General features: G+C 40.2%; 1 protein-coding gene across 1 annotated transcript in view; it reads right to left on the bottom strand.

Moving 5' to 3' along the window:
* Window positions 1–9,562: 9,562 nt before the first annotated feature.
* The window catches only part of CRPPA (CDP-L-ribitol pyrophosphorylase A), a gene marked incomplete at both ends in the record, with an annotated part of 121,063 nt that continues 112,701 nt past the window's right edge, over window positions 9,563–17,924 (bottom strand). The window contains one exon of the mRNA XM_080610507.1: window positions 9,563–9,667. Coding sequence (XP_080466633.1) covers window positions 9,563–9,667 — 105 coding nt within the window. The remainder of the gene's footprint in view (window positions 9,668–17,924) is intronic.

Genomic DNA, 17,924 nt, shown 5'->3' with positions numbered 1-17,924 from the left:
GCAAGAAATTACCTCTTCTAGCCCATGCTGGAAGTCCAGACCAGAATCCGTAACCAGCAATCACTCTTCAGAAATGTCATTGGTAGGAAAAATTACATCTTTGATGTTTTAAACAGCAGTTCATCCCCTCAGCACTGCTGACTTCTGTGCTTCCTCTAATTATTATTATTGTTGTTGTTGTTATAATTCTTTCACTTAATTAGATCATACTTGTTTTTTCCTCCTCAAAAGTCCTTTTCTTTGGTTCTTTAGGACTCATCTTTTTCTTCAGTACTTTGGGACTGACCTTCTTCGGCACTCTAGAAATAAGAAAGGAACATACTCTTCAGACTACCTTCTGATAAAGCTTTTATTTTCATGCAAATGAGGCATCTCCACGGATAATGAATATTGTGTGCTTTTTTACCAAGAGCAGGACCTACAGGAAAGGTATTTACCATCCTCATTTGCATCTGTGTAACCATTTCTTCTTTCATCTAAGGAAATTTTGAATGTACTCTTGCACTTTTGTCTTCAAATGTAAATAGAAGGGGTATGATTCACTACATACAATTTTATATGTTTAAAAGTTAGGCATCTATTTGAAATCAGCAAGGCACAATCAATTGAAACAAGACTCTTCCTTACCTGTTTTTAAAAGTGTTTGGAGTAGGACGAATGGCTTCATATGTTTCTATCCATAAATGTGATAAGCACTCTGAAAGTGATGCAAAAAAAAGTTGCATGTAATTATGAGACTTACTATTGTTTTAAAGTAGTTCATATGGTCACACAACTTCTACCTGACAGCAAATATGCATGAAAATCCAAACCTGCATGGAGATGGCTGCATGCACGTAGTGAAACCTAGTGTGCACCAGCAAAGATCTCATACAGGAGCGCACCTCTGCTTACTTTCGTGCTCTCAGCTCTTGCTATAAGCAGTACCACTGTGAAAGCACAGGATCCTCTGCTTTACTGTGACACTTGCTAGATATGAGTGAGTAATAAAAGCCACAATCCAGCCTACAGACAACCCCCCAAAATTCCTGAAAATATCTACCACTCTACAGTTCTTCATTAACCCTAGGTACTACATTCTATAACCAGGAAAATCCCAATTTGACTGCACAGACACAAAACAGCATTTTAACTGCAGAGGGCATGAAAGAGCTACTGAACAGCACGGTGTTTTACTTACAAGGCATTACTTGCAAGATAATATTCTACAAGTTTGATTTCTTCCACACTGAGTATTTACGTTATTTCATTTTAAGCCCTGAAAGATCCTCTGAGGGATCCATCAGATTGCTTTCTTGGGGAAAAATACAAACCTGAAGAACATGGACTAGAAATCATTTTGTTATTGTCACTGAATCTAATGGATGAAAATTCTTACTGAGATTTTATTTCCCATTTTACTTCACACTCAAAAAACATGGGGTTTTTAATGTGCCCAGAAGACTGCTAATGTAGGATGAGCTGACATTTACCTGTTTAATGCCACTTTGAAAGCCCCCAGCCATTCATTTATGCTCAATAGAGTCACTGACCACATCCATCATAGTACAGTGCAGCTATTTTCTAAAATTTTTCTGGTTCTTATAAGGCTTTCATCAAATGGTTTCAGATTAAAAAAAAAAAAATCAAAATTAACGAGTTGAGATTTTTCACTATAGTATAAATTATCATTCATAACAGCAGTTGAAGATTCCTAATTTGAGCAGAGAATTGTCTAGAACTTGCCCATTTGGGCTATATTTTAGGGTTTTCTGGAAATCTGAATCAAATCTCACTCAGGGTGTGTTTTCAGAGGAATGAAATAGGTCTGCAAAAACCGCTACCAAGAATCCAGCCCAGGACAGGTAGGTGTTGGCAGGAGCAGCCCCAGACGGTAACAAACCACTTTGCCATCCTCCACCCACACAGCCTGATTAGCATGAATTCCAATTTTTCCATTCACCCACATGCTAAGCGTGTTTTCCAGCTGCCTCTGTAAGTCACATCGTTGTTATTCACTCTGCAGTCATTCGGGCTGATACGGGTCCAATACCACGCTCAGTGGTTTTTTCAGCCCATCTCAATGCCTCAGGTTATCACTGCTGGGCACCAGTGAAGATGGAGAGCACAGTACTGGTTCCTCCTCTGATTGTCTTCAGTCAACTTGAGGAAGATTTTTGATAAAATATTGATGGTTGCCACCAGAGGGTGCAGTGCTGCCACGGTAATGCCTGTTCTTACACTAACTAACCATAAGTAGCCATGCTGTGGTGTAGCAAAGTTTTGGACAAATCCTGCACATTCCACTTCTGTAGAGCTGCCTACACACAGGTGCACAATGGAAAGCAGGATTAAATAAATACAAAGTCAGTGAAGCCAGTTGCTTTAAATAATAAGAACAAACCCCAAACCCAAGAAGTAATAATGCCTTTTGTGCTGAGCACTCAAGGCATTTTGCAGCTTTTCTTGAAATAGGAATACTTCTTTGATCTGCTGCAAGCAGCCACTCCCAGAGACACCTTGTTTCCTTCCTTCCTTTTCTTATCCTGACCTACCAGTCTGGAATGCAGTTCACCTCTGAGCATTTTCAGATGTATCATTTTCAGAGAGGCTTGCATGTCACAACACACAGCCAGGGTTTACTTCACTGCTTATAAGGCTGCACATGACAGCCCAACAGAGGGGCCATATACTGTACTGACCTTCCCTTGCTTCACCTACACATACACCCTTGTCTGCAGAAGGGGCATAACAGTGTTAGAACAACAAATATTTATCTCGCCCTCAACATAGGCAGCATCCAAGACTGCAGAGTTACAAATCTAGTGCCCCACAGTGCAGCTGAGAGGCAGTTTAGGCTGATCCATGCTTGCATGGCTGAAGACCTCTATGTCTCTAGCACGTCCTTTTGCAACAGGAATCCTGATGTACATCCTTCCCCAGAGTTGTCCCACCTGGTGACTGGTGAAAGCTAATCGCTTCTTGAAGGGCTAGTTTCCAGCGAGATAAAGTTTTCCAGCTTCCTCAACTGACCTGCTACACAGCAGCACAACTCCCAGTGCTAGCAGGAGAGAGGGACAAAACAGTGTCCAGAAGAGGCCAAGAGTTTCTCCAGTCCTGCAGGCTAGCTAAAACCACGCATAAAACCAACCTTTCAGCCTTATTGTGTTGTCACTGCATTCAGAGTGAGTCTTCGGAGACTTCAAACTCTGAACAGCACTTTAGACAGAAGTGCCCCTGTAGCCCCATGTGCCACAGGCCTATGCTTAAGCTGGAGTCACAACTAAACTCCAGAATATAGTTGGCATTAATCAAGACCATAATGTTTCCCCCAGCAAATGGCAAGGGAGTTCAGCACAGCATAAATACACACTTAAAACTGCAGCACAATAATAATAATAATAGTAATAAAACCCCACCATAACCAGCACAGTTATGTGTGAGTTAGCTGAAGATGGCCGGAGGGAGGAGATGCCGCACATTCTTGAGTGCACTGCAAGGAACTTACAGTCCCATTGACTTCAATGGGGCTTCAATCAGGCTGTGCCTCTGCTGTGGAAAGAAACTGCTTAACACAGCATTGTGGGGTTCCTCTGCTTTTGTCTCTGAGCAACTCCTGGCAAAGCCACTGGTTAGTAAGTGAAAACACACTTTTTCCAGTCACCAGGGCTGCAGGCTGTACCTGGACTTGGCTTCTTTTCCTTTTTGTTGTTGCTGCCATTCAGATGGATTTGCAAATCTGGCTCCTTGACTAGGTGGGGACTTCACAAACCCAAGTCCAGCTGCTGAAGCAGGGGAGGGGAAGTCCTGACCTTTGAGCAGATCATTCCCCCTCCAGCGGGACTGCTCTGCTTGCAGCTTGACTCCAGCTAGTAAGAGGCATTGAGTGTCAGCCCAACAGCTGCCATGCAGGAGGTCTGTCCCTCCGGGCAGCTGCTGCTCATGTGCCTGCAGCTGGCAGCGGAAGTGACATCTGTTCTCGGTCCCAGCTGTGAGCAGCACAGAGGTGCCAAAGCCCAAATGCCTCAGTTCTCAATCCAGGAGCAAGGAAGGGTTTCTGATGCCAGACCACGGCCTGGCTTGCAGGGGAAGGGAAGGAGGGGATCGTCTCCTTCAACGATGGTGGGCTGGGAGGAATGAAAAGAGAGCAACAAATAGGGAGAGAAAGAACAAGTAACAGAAGTAGGGGAAAGGATTGGAGAAGAGCGCAGGAAAAGAAAGGAATGGCTGAAATGGAAAGGAAACGTGAAATTTGAAGTGACAGGGCCAGTCTGAGGCAAGGAAACAAAAGGAAGGAGGCAAAATAATGAAAGAGATGCAAAAGTACAAATAATGCAGAAACAAAAAACTATCCAAGGGAGGCAATTATCTAAAATGGCTGCTGAATAGAGAAATGCCTCATTGAGTTGCCATCTCAGGTGCTACTGTGCCTGGGAGGCTTTCTTGCCCACAGCCCCATAGCATGGATGCCATCCAAGGAGCCTCCCCCTGCAGATTTTGCCATCTGGAGAAGCTCTGGTATATTTTCTCTTGCCTCCTTGCTTCTCCATCTTATTTAAATTCACCTCACTTTTTCCTTGTCCAAGTCTTCTACTCTCTCATTTATCTTTGTAACTGTGTTATAATTCAGTGTTGTGTCATTTTAACTGAGTTATCATTTCAGTTTCTGAGAGAGGACTATGTACAGGATGAAGGACAAGATCTGTTTCAATCTAAAGATTGAAAAGCATACTTAATTAACTTGGGAATAAATATATTAAGAAATGGCACTTTTTGCTCCCCAGGTTGGTGTATACAAGCCGAGTGTTTTCTATCATAAACACATTTTCACAGTTGGGCCTGTTTCCTTAGCACAGGTGCTGAAATTGTGTTTTTCAGATCTGAAAACTAATTGAGTATTCCTGGAAGAAATAACCAAGGAAAATATATATTCCACAAGTACTTTGTCAATCAAAACCAACTTACACTGGGAAAAATGCATTGTCAGTGACTGCTGCCTTCCCTCGGTGCTTGCCAGAAGCACAGACAAACTGAATTGTGGTAACCAACCAGGCTGAGGAATGAGCTGAGGGAGACAGGCATTGTAAAGACTTACTAGTCTGAAGTTGAAAGGGCAGGCACTGGGGGCACAAGGATTTGAAACCATTTTGATACTTTGCCTTGATATTTCATGGTAGGCACCCAGAGTGGGGCATCTGTCCTCAAGCTGGGGCCCATTACAACTAACCCAAAACCAGGTGCAAAAGATTGGATTGACTGAGTGGGCAGAGATAATGAAAGCAGTTTCTTAGTTTCTCAGAATGCAGCTCATCAAGATTGGATTTAAATAATGTATAGTTAAACGTCCTTCCATATCACAAACATATATTTCTGTAAGATAAAGATATATATTTATATCTTAATATTTCATAACAGACTTTACCAATGGGAACCCTTAAAGATATTATTCTTTTTACAAGTCTCAGCAGCTCTCCCTGTTTCAGTGAGAATTATCTGTGGTTTTAATAAGTGATCTTTGAAACAAACAAGAGGAAATTCCTCTGAATACCATTCTTTCACTACCTACACAAAGAGAAAAATCAAGTATCTCCTAATCTTTGCATCTGCATTAATCAATCTAATAACTAAATACTTCCTTAGTTTTTCCCCAGTCAGGCAGGAATAAGACTAATGCATCTGTCATATGGATCAGAAAGAATAATCAGAGTCTTAAAAAAGTAAGGTTGAGGCACTACTAATTCTCTGAAGGGCTCAGTTCATCCCATAACACAGTTTTTACAACTACCAGCCATTTTTATGTCAGAAGCATCAGGCCAGTTGCACTGGGTAGCTCTTGCCCAGAATTCTGGCTCATCCACGAATATCTTAACAGGAACAAAGGGGAGCATGCATTGTCTGCACATGTTGGTAGATGCTTGTACGATGAACTAGCATTTGTCGGATTAAAATTGTGGATGAAGGAGACATGAGGTAAAAAGGCTTTTGCATATCCAGAAGTAAATGTGCCTTTCTGCAAAAGTAAATCCTGAACAAAAAGCAGTGACCAGTAGTAAGTGTCCAAGACAGGGAGAACAGAGCAAATGAGCTATGACCCTTCTCTGGTGAAGAGACCTACAAGACAGGAAAAGTAGCTCAGAAAGTGCGAAGCAGTAATGGGGAATCTTATGAGTCTTTGGAAGCTTCTGTTTGGATGGCACCTAAAACACCACTGTGGAGCTGATGAAGCTCTGGCATCACCTAGAAATACATATCTGAATGTACCAAAAGCTTCAAGACATCCAGAGGCACTTTCTGTTTTGCAGTCTGCGTTAGTTATCAAGACGAGCTAAAAGCTTCATTATGATATTTTAAAGTCAACTGGAGTTATGGCAATGATTACAATAGTGTAACAACTCGCTTTGTTTCTCTTTGCTCTTCGGTTTGTTTTTGGGGTGGGTCAGTTTTGGTTTTAATTTCACCGTCTTCTATCCTTTTCATTCAGCTTTTTTAGAGGGCCATCAAGCCATTATGTCTAAGTTAGGTAGCCTGGAAAGCTGAAGAAAAAGAGACTGTAACTAGAAGTTCTTCCATCTACTGATCTAAGACAAATGAAGGACTTTAGTTTCGAGATTTTTGAATGAAGTGGGTTAGTTTCAATATACAAATCTAATTCACTCAACTTTGCAGTTATGAAAAGGACTTCTGGAGCCGTATTTTGCATTCTCTTTTCTGATGAACACTAACCAAGGAATATTAATTAGAGTGCTTGAGGAGTAAGGTAAGCAAGGCTGGCAAAGTCTGAGCTTTTATTTACTCTGTGTTATCTCTGTTCAGATGTTCAAAGCAATACGGGTGGTGACTGATTCACTAGTTAAATTCAAAACAGCATGTGTGTACAAAAGACTGCCAAGCTTCTCATGTATATTGCTATTTGTGAGAAACTATGCACAGACAAAAAGCAATCAACCCATTTCTTAATTTCATTTTATATCTTTATTCCCATTATAAGTATTAACAATCATCCCAAAGACCATTTAAATTTGGTTTGGATACACAACAGCATTAATCGCAGTCCAGTTTCTTTTCTTTCCTACCACAGTTCTAGTATTTCATGAGCTGGTTTAGTAGCTCTGTTGGTGTATTTGCTTCCAGCAAAATGGGTTTCTCAGTGTTTGTACATTATTTAAAAAGATTATTAAAGATTAAAAAAAAGTAACACAAGGATTAACACTACATTAATAAAGCTCATTATCTCTCATTTCAGATTAGTACTAAGTATGTTTGATAACCTGACACTTTCTGTTGTGCATTATCTGTTCTCTTCTTAAAATAAGTCCATAAACAACCATAATACAATTTCTCATTACAGCAGTACATTACAGTAACTTTTCAAATGGGATTGAAATCCTTTTAAAAGAATGAGGTAAGTAAAACAACCCCACAATGTAAAAGGTTCTGTTTAAGCATATGACAATTTACACACCAATGCTAAGGAAGTACCACAATGTATAAATTAGAGTGGAAAACATCAAGAATTTTCTAAATTTAATTGCTTATTATTTGGGGAAAACATATCACAGATTAGAATACATACAATCTTCAAGTGAAGAGGAATCACAAAATACACACAGAGATATCTCTCATTGTGTCTTTTAAAAGCCTGTGAGACAAATTCCTTCATCAAATTTATTAATGTAAAAGCGAATTAAGGAAATTATTTGTGAAAGCTGTCCTGCTAAATTATGAATATCAATAATAAATTCTTTAGTTCTTCATTTATTTGCATACTATGCATATATGAATATATATATATGAATAAAATATGCCTATTATAATAGCCTGTTGTATACACTGAGATAATATGAATGCTTACATTGTACAATGTCAGAAAAGGACAGATTATTAATCAAAATAGACAGAAAAGAGAAGCAAAGAAGAAAGCAGATGATACACGAGAACTTTGTTGGTTGTCTTAGGATGACTTGTGTGTGGAAGAAAATGGGGGCTTTGGATACAGAACAGTCAGCTAACAACTCTTTATTGTGCAGTAAAGGAAGTTTGGGATCAACATCAGCTTCTAAAAGGGATTTAAAATCGAGATATATTCAGGGGAAGTGGACTGAACACAGATCATGCTATTCTAAGTTTTGTCTGAGCACCAGTGGGTATGGAAGATAGTGGGAGTAAGGGGAGGAATGCTGGCTTCAGAGGGAAACTTGCTGAACTGACAGTGCTCTTGCTCAGGACAGCCTGAATGGGGGACTCACTGGATGCTTCTGGTGGGGAAATACTCTAAAACATTATTCCAGTCATGGCAGGTACAAGACACTAACCTAGCCTCTTCACAAGTTGGAGGAAAGCTGGAATCCCTGAGTCTGATGCGTACGGAGCGCCAGGTGTTTTCAGGGACTGTCCACTTCTTGTATTGCTATTAGTGGGTGCAATACCTGGAGATACTCCATGGAATAACCATTCACCATTTCACCTTCCTGTCCCAACTTTCCACACTTGTATGTCAATGTAGCACATATCGGAACTCATCACACTTAGCTCTCTTCACCAGTACTTAATACACACACATGCTAACCAGCGAGAGAGGAAAAATGTATTCTTGTGGATAAGCTAACAGAATCTTCCTATTTCTCCATTACCTACAGAGTGGGTTCTGAAACATTTTTTCAGTCTTAACCCTTTTCCTTTAAGCATGCACACACACATACATGCATACACATACATACACGTGCAAACACAAAGGGTATATGTAATATGGTACTCATTGGAGCTAGTTCTGAATGATGGCACAGGGCTACTGGAGAAGTGTAGCAGTAAGGAGTGCTACAGCCAGAGAATACTGCATCTGCAAAACTAGGGGTTAGCGCCTTGCTGTTCCCATGCAAATCTTTTCTTTGTTTGGAGGTTACCTTTATTCCACGGAGGACACGGATGTGACTCTTCAAATACTTCTTGCAGTATCGTTTCTGTGGATGTCAGGAAGGCTACGCTACACAATGAACTCTACAGTCACTAATAGATACAGAAGCAAATTTAAAATAATTTAACATAAAGAAGATGAGCTGTGCTTTGGGATTATTTTATCTTAAATTTAATTCATGCAGTCCTAGAGTACAACACACATACATGGGTTAAAGACAATTCTGCATGAATGCTTTGGTGTCACCAGTACACCTTTTTAAATGATCATACAGAATGACAGAATAGTTAGGGTTGGAAAAGACCTTAAGATCATCTAGTCCCAACCCCTCTGCCATGGGCAGGGACACCTCACACTAGACCATGTCACCCAAGACTTCATCCAACCTGGCCTTGAACACTATCAAGGATGGAGCATTTACCTCACAAAAACATTTCAGTACCATTCCTCACAGTATGTACCCAATGTATCTCAGAATTATTTGTATGCCATTTTACACTTTAGACATAATATCAGACTTGCATTTTAAGTATAAAAAATACATTGTAAAAAGATCTTAATAGCAAATGTCATAAATCCAGAGTTTTCATCAAAGGGTAAAATGATTCAAGACCTTTGGTGAATGGATGAGGAAAAAGAAACATTTCCAAAAGCTACACAAGATTTATGGTCTTATGCTACCAACAGCTGGCCAATCAGCCCTGGGTTTCTGTCCATTATTAATGCCAGGATAAGAGCAGCAGCAGAATTTACTGTCTCCTGAAGCAGCAAACAGTCCTAGGGAAAGAAAAAAGGGAGAGGGGAAAACAATACGATTACAAAAATGGAAAAGCTAAATATTTAAAATTAGTTTTCAAGTATGCAAAATTACCATTGTTGAAAAAAAACCAAAATTTGTACTTATTAAAAGAAATTCTAAAACTTACATTTTAAGGAAACACAATTCCATAGTAATATCCATTTTCCAGTCTCCATGATGATTTAACAAGCAAAATTAGGTTTTAAGGAATGTATTTTAACCGCTGGAACTAATGCTATCTATCCAGAGACCTCCAAAACAGAAGCTTGATTCTGTCACTTCCTTCCTAATTGATTTTTAAGATATAAAAAGTAGTAAAAAATTTTGGGTTTGAAAACACTGGAACAAAATGGATTTAATTGAGTAACACAGCTAAAGACCTGTAACTTCAAGCACCTACTGAATCCTCTCTGAAGTCTACAAACTACTTAAACTCACACAGGCATTTAAGCACTGGGACTTCAGTAGTGTAGGCTGATCTTTGTATCAAATAACTTCAAAGAGTAGTCTGGTTTTGATAGGCAAGTATAGAGACCCACACAGGAAGAAGTAATAAAATGAGACTTGATTCTGTGCTGCTAACTGAGCACTCCAACTCACATTTGAAAGAGCCCTTTGTCAAATTGCCAAGTTTTCCTAATTGTACCGACTATAAAAGACTGGCCTCTTGCAACCAGTGGTGTTTTCATTTGTGCACTGGGAAAATAGCAATAGGTGTAGCCAGGCAAGGACACATCCCTAGAGAAGGAAACAGGAGAAAACAATTTCTGTGAACCAACAGAGGAAAAGAAAGGTCTACAGAATTGTGGAGAGAATATAGACGATTTTCAAATACAGAAGGGCAGCTACAAAGAGAAAGCAAGAGCCGTTCTCCATGATGAGTAAAACTGGAAGCAATAGACTTAACAGAATGTAAACTGGGCAATAAAAAGTCAGGACAGTTGTTTTAACAGTAGGGGCTGGTATACAATGAAACAGATTATTGGACAGATGAAGGAAACTCATGTAAGACAGGGTGCAGGTACAGCTTCCTGCCTGGGGCAGGAGGATGGAGCAGATTCTATATTTTTCACCACTATTTTTCTAAGATGCTGTATCAAGGAAGAGTTTGTATAGGATGTTTAAGAAACTTGGAGTAATGGAGATAGAGGAAATGGTTTCAACAACTTATACAAAAACAAAACTTTTAAAACTGCTTTTTTAAGGAGTAAGGTTACTCATGAGGAGGCCCGCCTATTCAGCTAACATAGAGGGGAGCTGGAGACTAAGAAGTTGGGGTTGAAGGAAAAACTGAAAGTGAAAAGTGTCCCTGGAACACTCTGTGTTGAAGCACAGCCAGAGAAAATGATCAGAGGGCTGGATCACCTCTCCCATGAGGAAAGGCTAAGAGAACTGGGCTTGTTCAGCCTGGAAAACAGAAGACTCTGGGGAGACCTTATTGCAGCCCTTCAACGCTTAAAGGGGGCCTATAAGAAAGATGGTGAGAGACTTTTTAGCAAGGCCCGCTGTGATAGGACGAGGAGTAATGGCTTTAAACTAAAAGAGGGGAAATTCAGACTAGATATAAAGAAGAAATGTTTTACAATTAGGGTGCTGAGACATTGGAACAGGTTGCCCAGAGAGGTGGTGGATGCGCCATCCCTAGAAACATTCAAGGTCAGTGGATGGGGCTCTGAGCAACCTAATCTAGTTGAAGATGTCCCTGCTCATTGCAAGGGATTGGACTACAGGACCTTTAAAGGTCCCATCCAACCTAAACTGTTCTGTGATTCTATAATGCTGTTATTAACTTTGTGCTGTATCTAAGGAAATGTGCCAGAGAGGTAAGTGGATAGAATTAGAAATTTATAGTTTATACTGCACTCCTTTATAAGTCCTGGATAAATTATATTTGTATTTCAATAGAATTTTGTCATAAAAATCATCAAATAAGTAAGGTATCAGTGTTTGTAACCCCCCAAAAGATTACACTCTCCACAAATTCATGTAATATACATTCTATTATACAGTAAAAATACTTATCAGTGTTTGAAAAAATTGTCCTAAAGACGTTCACCACAGCTGTGTCTTGCTGCTCACAAAGTGACACTTCCTTCTGCTAAGCAAGGAGTGCACAAGTGTACGTACTCAGGTCCTGCTCCCTCAGAACCTTCTGTCACAGACCAAGGATACAAAGAGGAACTCAAGAATCCACTACTCCAGTTTGGCAGAAGTTTTGCTCCTCGTTTCCCTGGGGTACATGCTGCTGTGTAATGTACAAGGAGAGCAGAAGTCCTGTGCAAACACCCACTTGGGCAGCAAATGCTGCAGTCGCTTTCAAGCTCTAGCGTACATTTGCTGTTCAGCAATGCCAATCTCTTTGTGCCCTCATCGCTTTTGGTCTAGTTTCTCTCAGGAAGCACTTCCCAGTTACAAACACTACTTTCCAAATGGGCTTCCAGCCATATCTAATGGTGGCTGGAGGCATATATTCCCGCCCCCTCCTTTTCACAGAAAAAGAAATAAAATACACCTGGCCAGGAATGCTCTTAATGTTTCTCCCAATAAATCTTTCCACATCCTCTTTTGATTACTGAATTCAGCGCACATTCCTTTGCATCAATAAATTATTTAAGGTTTTGACCATAAAAGGAAGCAAGAGAAAGAAATTTAAGTTTCACAGGAGAGATTGAAAGTGACACCATTAGATTCCTTTAGACTGAAAAAAGCTTTTTCTAAAGCTAAATCTAAGGCTGTTGTGCTAATTTCCATGTTCTGAAGGAAAGACGTAAAAAATTATGAGTACTATCTGTAACACAGGCAATGCGTACAGAAGCCTGCACAGAGTGGCCTATAAAGCACACTGACACTGAGTGGTGAATTGCTGTTTGTTCAAAAAGAGAAACACAAAAAGTAACCTGCACAAATTAAAATGCCTTTGCAAGTTTTACGATTACTTCATGTCTACTAGTCTGATTATTAACACTATTATTATGACTATTTGGGAAACCTACTGGTTCCTGTCTTTTTGAGACTCAATCAGTACAATGGCAGGAACAATGAACTGTAAGGATTAGCCCCTGTGAGTCTGTTTTTTTAGAAAAAAGCAGGAGTGTATCTTTAAGTGAATATGCATTATCTGATTTAAGACAACAAATGTAATAGAAAAGATTGCCTTAATTCTATGCAGTTACAGTTGATAGTTAAATGACATCATGCAGCATGTACTGAAGCTTTCAACAGGGCAGTCCTTTGAAGTACTTATCATTGGGGTTACTAGTTTTTACTTTATCCTGTTGTTCCTGCCCAGTAGTGCTGTCTCAGCCTGATCTCCGGGTCACCTATTCTTTGAACAGTGTCCAGCTCCTGGGCCTATGAGCCAGCCTCTGAGTGCAGGAGAAGTTAGTGCCACAGAGGTCAAGTGTGTGCTGATTTCAACTGGCCTTATTCTCACAGCTGCAGTCTTACTGGAAAGAGGTAGTGAATTATGTGAAGAACCGGACTCTTCCAGGAATTTCAGAATCATTGTATAACTTTCTGGGAATCAAAACTCACTCTTATGCTAGGAATCGTTACTGCAGTATCCAATGGGAATAGCCTGTGCATAATTTAGAACTTTTGTTGATCATTTCTAGTCCTTATTATCATGAAAAAAAAAAGAGAACAGAAAAAGAAATTCTAGCAATTGAAAGAGAACGCATTGTTCAAAGTGGGGGCACAACGCTGACTGATATGATGGTTAAGTTGTACCTTAAGGATTCTTTCCTCTCCTCTCAATCCTGCTGGGAATTTATTTCATTTTAGGCTGTTACTGTGCACGTGAGGGGATATTTTCAATGTGCCACAATGACACTTAAGCTTTTTCCTAAGTAGTTATACGTAATTTGGATGCCAGCAGTATTTATGAAGGATATCAAAAAGAATTAAAATGACAACAATCTGGGAAAGAAAAAGAATCTTGTGGGTCTTTATTAATTTGAAGTTAAACAAATAAGTGAACACTTCAAGTCCCCCGGCTATACCCTCAGAACACCCATGTTTCTGACACTGCAATGTTATTTCTGGCAACAGTGCCGACTGCAGCTGATAGTGCCTACAGGAAGGCTTCAATAAGGATGCCAGGACAAATTTCATCTACCACACCTAACCCCACTGCACATACAGGCCTCCAATCCTCTTTTATATTCAATGGCATAGCACTAAATCTTTCAAAAATCTCATTATTAGTTGCAGGAAGTCAAATAATCACACAGAGCCAGGTCTTCACATGCCTAATTGCCTGACATGTTTGCATATACTGTAACCATGATAAAAACCAGGATGTAAGAAAAGAACGATCAATACAAATCCTCCTGTAGCCCACAAGAGCTCTTGCACGTTACTGCCCACCCACTGCTCAGTGCTGCAGATTCCAAGTGGGGAACATACTTGAACACGGCAGGCAGGGAGCACACACCTGTTCACACACGGGAGGCATCAAACACCAGGAGTTCCTCTGCTCACAGACTAAGTCCTTTAAAAAGACTGTGACCTTTGAATAAGACTCAGAGGCAGTAACGACTTTAGTGGATTAATGCCTGAAGTTCCACACGATCAAGTGGTGTGCCATGATCCCCCCTAAACCATTGTGATATTCACTGTCTATTCATTTCATCCAGTTGACTTAAATGAGTCTCTTGTAAAAAGAAAAAGCAAAACCCCCTAACATTGCTTGGCCATTAATAAATAGAATTTTTTATTGTTTGAACAGATGATTAACTACATTTATAAGCTAAAAACAAAACTTTTACCACTTTATATTTATGTACTTTGGAAAAGAAAGTACTCAGAAACACTGCCAACCTTATAAACCATAAATCTACATAACAGCACTTTGATTCCAAAATAAAATATCCACTTTGTCTGTTATTAAATAATAAAAATATTCCAACATAACCATATTGTGTGATGGTTGTAACTTATACTCAGAATTTATTTGATGTAGAGTTATTGACTGTAGGGGTTTTCTGGTTTGCAGAATAAGACTGGGAATGGATACAGGGACAGAGTTAGAGTTGTGTTTGGAATATGCAATCTGATATTTTACAAATGTGCATTTGTTTAAGGAACTATGAGGATATCTGAATATTTACTGACATTCCCCTAACGATTCATTTCCTTACTTCAATCTGTTTAGGATTGCTCCCCCCCCCCCCAGCTGGAACTTCACATACATGCATTTCAATTTACATATGTACTAGTTTAGTTTAAGCACAGCTTGAAAAACAAACACTACCCTTTTTAGCTCAAAAAATAAAGCCTCTGCAGGTATTACCTTTGCTTTGTACTGCATCTCTCCAAAAGAACAAACCAGCTGTGTCCCATTATTTGCACTCTGTTTTGCTGTAATATTATTTGACTTTTTATTTAATACAGTTTTTTAAAATGAATGGAACTGTAATGTTAGCCCTGATTATATGGCTGACAGGAAACCTGATTTAAAGATGCTGCTAAACTCAGGGAACAGCAGTATTGATACAGTTACATTTGTACCAGTAATGGAAGGAGGGCCAGGGCATGTGCTGGCATGCCCCTGCCCTTGCTATTCTATTGTAAGCCTGCTCCCTGGCACAGTTTTGGCTCCTGCCAGCTAACATGTTCCCAGACAATGGCTGGGCATGGTTCATGAGACAGCACAGGCCAGGGACTGCTTCCACAGGACAGGCTGAATGAGGCCACCCTCTTTTGGAAAATGAGAACTTAGCCATACGGACATGAGGCATGCTGTGTCCTTTAGCCTGAGGAAAGGAGAACCATCCCTGGCCTATTTTACTTACCAGTACCGATGTAACCGAAGTATCACTGGGAAATGACAGTTGTGCCCTACCCAAACGCATCAGGAATGCATAGAACAACCATCCGATAATCCACCCCGGAATAAGGCACAAATCCCACGTAGCTACCACACAAAACACAGCCATTTAAAAAGAAGATTAACTGCTCCATGGTCACCTTTCCCACCCAGACAGAGAACAAGAGAGGAATGAACCACATTGCAAGACAGCACTTGGGGTGCACTGCACATTCCTGACACCTTTTGGAAAATAGCCAGATCCAGCAGAAGGACTGCATGCCCACTGCTCCCTCTTGCAGCATGGGCCTGGGTGCACACGGCATGAGTGGAAAAGGGCTGAAACAGTCTGCATTCTGGCAAGCATCTTGCAAAAGAGTATGTTGGCAGTACAAGAGGAGCTGGTGTTAATTTAAAACTCCACAGGATGCTGCAATTTATACTAAGGCTACACCAGGTGCCTCCAAAACTTGCCTGATGTCACGTACTGACAGTGGTTTATTTGCAGTCAGAGAAACCAAGTAGAGAATCATAGCATCATAGAATCACTGAATGGTTTGGGCTGGAAGTGGTCATCTAGTTCCAAACCCCTGCCGGAGGAGGGATGCCTTTTCACTAGACCAGATTGCTCAAAGCCCCATCCAACCTGGCCTTGAACACTGTCAGGGGTGAGGCAGCCACAGCTTCTCTGGGCAACCTGTGCCAGTGTCTCACCACCTTTATAATACAGAATTTCTTCCTAACGCCTAATCTAAATCTACCCTCCTTCAGCTTATAGCCATTCCCTCTTGTCCTATCACCACATGCCCTTGTAAAAAGTCCCTCTCCAGCTTTCTTATAGGTCCCCTTTAGGCACTAGAAGGCTGCTGTGAAGTCTCCCCAGAGCCTTCTCTCCTCCAGGCTGAACAAGCCCAACTCTCTCAGCCTCAAAAAACAACAACAATAAAATCTAGCCTCAAAACCCTCAATACTTGACATTTTCTTCTTCAATTTATATTTTTTATTTATAAAGATGATTTGAAGAGGGGCTGAGGTTCTTCCACTACCAGAAATCAATCGTATTAACATGGTTTGGTGTTTAATCTTGCCATAAGGAATTCTCTGCTACATTCATGAAGAGGCATTTTTTCCTACTCAAGATAAGTAGTGGCATGCATCTACATATTAAAGCAACCTCCATTTCTGTAATAGTACAAATTAATCTGAAGTCTCCTTCTTCTTAAAATGCTTCCACATCACATTTTTTAATCTATGTGCCAAAGGATCTATTGATAAGTGACATCTCATACATAATATCAATGCAGCAATTCATCTTAATAAGAAGATAGCTATGCAGATAATTCTAAAAGATAAGAGAACTATTTCTCTGAATATTTTTAGGTTTCCTTTCAAGTAATACATAAATAATTAAGGTAGCATTTGAGTTCAGATAGATAGCTGGCTTCAAAATTGCTCCAGCAGGTTCATAATTGAACCTCTGTATACACAGCCCTGCTTCCTTTCTGAGCTAAGAAAATGCAATCAACCCTTCATTAGTGGATACTCCTAAAAATAGAAGTAATTTAGAAATCTAGATACTTGGGATACAATGAGGACTGATGAGTGGCACTGGAAGAAACAAACTGTCACTGTTCTAATGGAGCCTAGCAGACCCCTTAGTTAATGAACTCTGATAGATCTGAGTTAATTAATTCCCTGTAGTTAAACAGCTGTACATCAATGCTACAAGCAATGCAAACCCTGATAAATTGTACATAAATATCTGATACTGTACTGTATCTCTCCCTCCACCACTGATCAACCATGCCTCTTATAGCTCCTCATTAGAAAATGGAGAGCCATCGGCATTTAAAAGGATGGTGTGGAGACACTGAGGACAGACAAGTAAGTCTGTAAGGATTATGTCCCTGATGCTACTGCGTGTATCTTTTCACCTCAGATTCACAGATTTTAAACTGAAGGTAAACATCACTCTTTTGCTAGAAAACACCCCAACAAAACACCACAAACAAACAATAACCCAAATAGGATTAATTCCTCTCTCTAGTATGAACAGAAAAGACAGAATTTCCCTAAATCAACAGTTTCAGATCAGCTCCATTATCTATGTGTTCTGCAGCATGCAGGTGACCATGGTTCAGTTCCCTTCTTTGTCTGAAGTGGTTAATCCACCTCCCAGATTACTCTTTTTTTGGATTGGGGTTAAAATTCCTGTGAAGGAATACCCATCCTGTGCAGAGCCACTGTATCACAACAGAGAGATGACAAGACTCCAGTCTAGACACTAGTCCAGACGTCTGGGAAGCACATGAGAGCTCTGTTCTAACTCTGACTCCAAAAATTAGTTCATTTGATGTGAAATACTCAAATGGTGTTTGGAACAGACATGAACTCAGTGACAATGCCTCTGTCACTTGGAGGCCTAG

The sequence above is a fragment of the Psittacula echo genome (genome assembly GCF_963264785.1).
Source record: "Psittacula echo genome assembly, chromosome: 2".
In the NCBI taxonomy this organism is placed as follows: domain Eukaryota; kingdom Metazoa; phylum Chordata; class Aves; order Psittaciformes; family Psittacidae; genus Psittacula; species Psittacula echo.
The sequence above is the reverse complement of the archived record's forward strand: the minus strand, read 5'-3'. Positions and strand labels throughout refer to the sequence as shown.